Source organism: Tachysurus fulvidraco, chromosome 14 (genome assembly GCF_022655615.1).
Source record: "Tachysurus fulvidraco isolate hzauxx_2018 chromosome 14, HZAU_PFXX_2.0, whole genome shotgun sequence".
NCBI lineage: Eukaryota > Metazoa > Chordata > Actinopteri > Siluriformes > Bagridae > Tachysurus > Tachysurus fulvidraco.
The window spans coordinates 8,014,882-8,019,514 of record NC_062531.1 but is presented as its reverse complement, the minus strand read 5'-3'; the positions used below and the strand labels follow the sequence as shown (position 1 = coordinate 8,019,514).

The 4,633-nt window shown below is 41.8% G+C and overlaps 1 protein-coding gene across 1 annotated transcript; it reads left to right on the top strand.

The window, feature by feature from the left end:
- Positions 1-1,978: 1,978 nt before the first annotated feature.
- LOC125138505 (extensin-like) lies at positions 1,979-4,428 on the top strand. Its single transcript, XM_047799943.1, has 3 exons — positions 1,979-1,993; positions 3,095-3,132; positions 3,330-4,428. The coding sequence occupies exons 1-3, from the start codon at positions 1,979-1,981 to the stop codon at positions 4,426-4,428; spliced, it is 1,152 nt and encodes a 383-aa protein (XP_047655899.1).
- Positions 4,429-4,633: the final 205 nt, after the last annotated feature.

The following is a 4,633-nucleotide window of genomic DNA, read 5'->3' as shown; positions in this document are numbered from 1 at the left end:
TCTTATTAGAATTACTGCGTAAACCTCGCTTTACTTCATACTAATCTAAAAATACTATCTGTTTGCACATTTACATTTTATTATTATTATTTATTTATATTTATTAAGTTGTGTTCAGTTTTGCAAGAAATAACTTTTTTCCTGTATAGAATAAAAACCTTTTACTGCAGTTTTTAAGAAGGTTAAAGACATTTGACGATGGATCTTGGACCATTTCTGTCTCAATCATCCTAAACAGCTTGGTATCAAGTTTGTGTCTTGGATGAATTCCAAGACTCTCTTGAATTTGTTGCACTTATAAAACTGTAGTCTTTGGTTTCTTCTTTGCCTTTATCTAACTGAGGCGAGACATCACACATACTGTATGGATCTAACTCCTGGCCAATGTTCAACTCTTCCAGACTTTTGAAAATGTTTTTATGGCTCTTATTCTTTTTAGTGGCCTTTTTCTAAATGTCAATGAACTGAATTGTGTGAGTCAACAACCATATGTCTGTTTTATGATGAAAGCTCTTCGCTTTTCTCTCTGATGCTGGATGAAAAAGATTTTCCACAGTATCCAGTGTACTTCAGACTTCTTATTAGACCTGTAGTGGCAAGCTCTTATTTAGACGTGCTTTAGTATTGTTAAGAATTTTCATACATGCAATTTAATAAGAGGAAACTAACTCTATAGATGTTAATTAGAATGATTTATTTAACAAAGGTGTCTTATTAGAATGATTTCTGATGGTGGAATGGTGTAAAATCCTGTCACTGTGTTGAAAATATAAATGATTATATAACTATATACTTTAATTTCTCCCTACTTAGATATTAGTCCACATTTAGGCTCGCAGAACAGCAGGTCTCACACATTTTGCTACCATAAACAGCCTTAAATGTATAAAGAATTCTGCAGAATCTGCTTTATTTTATGAGATTTATTCCCATAACAAAAACAAGTCACATATTAAGCTAATTACTTAAATGTGTACAGTAGAATTCTGGGTAATTACATAAGCCACAGGGCTTTTAAATTCCTGAATGTTCCACCGACAGAACAGAATAGGTCCAAGTCTTCGTTTTTGTTTTTGATTTGATTCATTAAATCATTCAATCATAAACATAATGCTGTAATAACAACATAATAACAGTAATAATGATGCTTTGTGATTTCATTCGTTTCCCAGCACCAAAAAATATAACAAAAAACAAATAGATTTGCTTATAAATCTGTTTTTTTTAATGTAAAATCTGTAGAATTAATTATACATTTAACATTTATACATCTGTGTTTAGCTGTACTGAATTCTGATATAGGGTGAAATTCTATTATATAGCAATTATCACAATCAGATATATTTACCAATCAAACAAATCATTTTACTAAGAACTTACTTGTTAAATAAATCATTCTAATAAGGCGATCTTTGTTAGATATAGTGTTAATTAGCCCCAGTTCAATATTTAGAACTCACTCTCACTCTCTCATTTTCTACCGCTTATCCGAACTACCTCGGGTCACGGGGAGCCTGTGCCCGTCATCGGGCATCAAGGCAGGATACACCCTGGACGGAGTGCCAATCCACCATCAATATTTAGAACTCTTCTAAATAAATACTTGCTGCCTTTGACCGAATATGCCTCAGATGCAGGGCCGGTGCAAGCCAATTATATTTGGGTGGGCAGTCAGTGGTAACTGTGGTAACTGCCTGGACTGGGGCTGAAATAGCTAAAACATGGGTCTGCTTTAGGGCACTTGTTGAGGACTGGAGAGAAGCAGTGCTTGTGGAGGGTAAACTGGGATTAGTTGTACTGTATCCTCTAATGTTCTAGCTACAGAGTCACAGGCAGCACTAGTATTATTTTATAGACTTAAAACGATACCTCGCACATGGAGTTGTAACGACAGTCAAGTAAAGCTAATAAAAATGACTGTCTGTCAAATTCTGAGCATTTGTTAACTGCTGCACAAAAAAGGAAGAAAAAAGTCAGTATGGAGCTAGAGCCTGTAAGCTTGTCGAACTGCGAGGCGAGAGGTGAAAAACTATTCTGTGCTGCGGGAGCGAGGCTTTGTGTGTGGCTGCAGATAGATCACTGTCCACTGGCCGTAAGCTGTCCACCCATTCAGAAGCTAGAAATCGTGCTGGTATTTTCTGTGTTACTTTTCCTTTGGCTAAAGTAAAAAAATAACAAACTTTGATTGGGTGGGCAAGACCCACCTCTACCCACTGCTGCCGCCAGCTTAGCTCGGATGCAGTATCCACTTAGAGAGTCATGGTTGTAGAGTAGCAGGAATGCCATGGCATGTGTGAGGAAGTGTTTTAGAGATCCAAGAGAGGATTAGAAAAGAGAAGAATTGCTGGACTAACAAACAAAAAACAAACAAATTGGTCTCTACTGGAGTTCTCTAAGTGAAATATAATATACTAAAAAGTACAACAAAAAAAAATCAATACAAAGTTTTTATGGGCTCTGTTACAATACCTGATTTTATTTTGATTGGACCTTTTTTCCCTTTCCTTAGAAGAAAGAATCAAACATGTCATGTTGAAAAGAATAAAGAAGCAAGGGGTAAGGGATGGATTTGATTCATTTTAGAGGTTTGGAGCAGCAAAGAACTGAAAGACTCGAACTGTTTCCTCATTACCATTTATATGTTCCTGCTTTCTCTGCCTGTGATTAAATCAGGCTCTTCTGAAAAGCACCTGCCAGAGATTTTTAGCTCTCTTTATTCCTCCGCTCTAACAAGACTGAAGACAGAGGAAATGAAATGGGTGTGTGTGTGTGTGTGTGTGTCGCATCACTCCTTTCTGTGCCCTGTTCTAGCTGAATTAGCGAACTGAAACAATGCCTGTATCTGTTCAAAGGGACAAGGCCTTTCATCTCACCCGAGTGCCGCTTTGCACAATGTTTCACGATTATGTAGATATGCTGAGTGATTCTCTGTCTGTCGACCCTGACCTGCCTTACTGTGTCACACAAACACACATACACACATACACACATACACAAGAACACACAGTCTGCAACACACATTTCTTTCACAGATTGTCCAGCTACGAAACGTGACGAGAGCCTGGCTGTGCATCAGCATTCCGACTCCCTGTAGAATAACAGCGATGATCTAAGAGCCTGTCAGTTTAACAGGTGTGAAGAGGCAGACTGACAGATGAGTACGTCCTCTTTAATTATAGTCTTACACCAAGACATGTGATGCTGCTCTAGTGTCAGGATGTTGTAATGGTCAGAGCTGGAGTTGTAGCTTCAGGGATTTGTGGCCCAGGGATTTAAACTTACATACTTTCATCAACTTACATCAGTATACCTACAATTTAACCACTGAGCTACCACTTCCTCATCACCACTTCCCCTCACCACTTCCCCATCACTACTTCCCCATCACCACATCCCTATCACCACTTCCCCATCACCACTTCCCCTCACTACTTCCCCATCACCACATCCCCATCACCACTTCCCCATCACCACTTCCCCATCACCATTTCCCCATCACTACTTCCCATCACCACTTCCCCATCACCACATCCCCATCACTACTTCCCCATCACCACTTTCCCATCACCACATCCCCATCACCACTTCCCCATCACCATTTCCCCATCACCACTTCCCCATCACCACTTCCCCATACCACTTCCCCATCACCACTTCCCGATCACCACTTCCCCTCACCACTTCCCCATCACCATTTCCTCATCACCACTTCCCCTCACCACTTCCCCATCACTACTTCCCCATCACCACATCCCTATCACCACTTCCCCATCACCACTTCCCCTCACTACTTCCCCATCACCACATCCCCATCACCAATTCCCCATCACCACTTCCCATCACCACTTCCCCATCACCACTTCCCCATCACCACTTCCTCATTACCACTTCCCCTCACCACTTCCCCATCACTACTTCCCCATCACCACATCCCTATCACCACTTCCCCATCACCACTTCCCCTCACTACTTCCCCATCACCACATCCCCATCACCAATTCCCCATCACCACTTCCCATCACCACATCCCCATCACCACTTCCCCATCATCACTTCCCCATCACCACATCCCCATCACCACATCCCCATCACCACTTCCCCATCACCACTTCCCCATCACCACTTCCCCATCACCAATTCCCCATCACCACTTCCCCATCACCACTTCCTCATCACAACTTCCCCATACCACTTCCCCATCACCACTTCCCGATCACCACTTCCCCTCACCACTTCCCCATCATCACTTCCCCATCACCAATTCCCCCTCACAACATTCCCATCACCACTTCCCCTCACCACTTCCCCATCACCACTTCCCCATCACCACATCCCCATCACTACTTCCCCTCACCACTTCCCCATCACCACTTCCCCATCACCACTTCCCCTCCACCAAAACCTGAAACCAGTGCACATAACTCTTGAGAAAATGTTGACAGTTTTGGATTTTCTACCATAAGATTTTCCAGCTGCTCACAGTCCCAACCTGACACTATACACAGTCCACATAGCCACATAGCCACAACAGCACCAACCAGGGAGTCACAAAATCTGAGCAGAGCAAAATTCCTTGCTGTAAAACCCAGTGCCAAATATCCAAAAGCCCAGAGGAACCTAATAATGAAGGAAC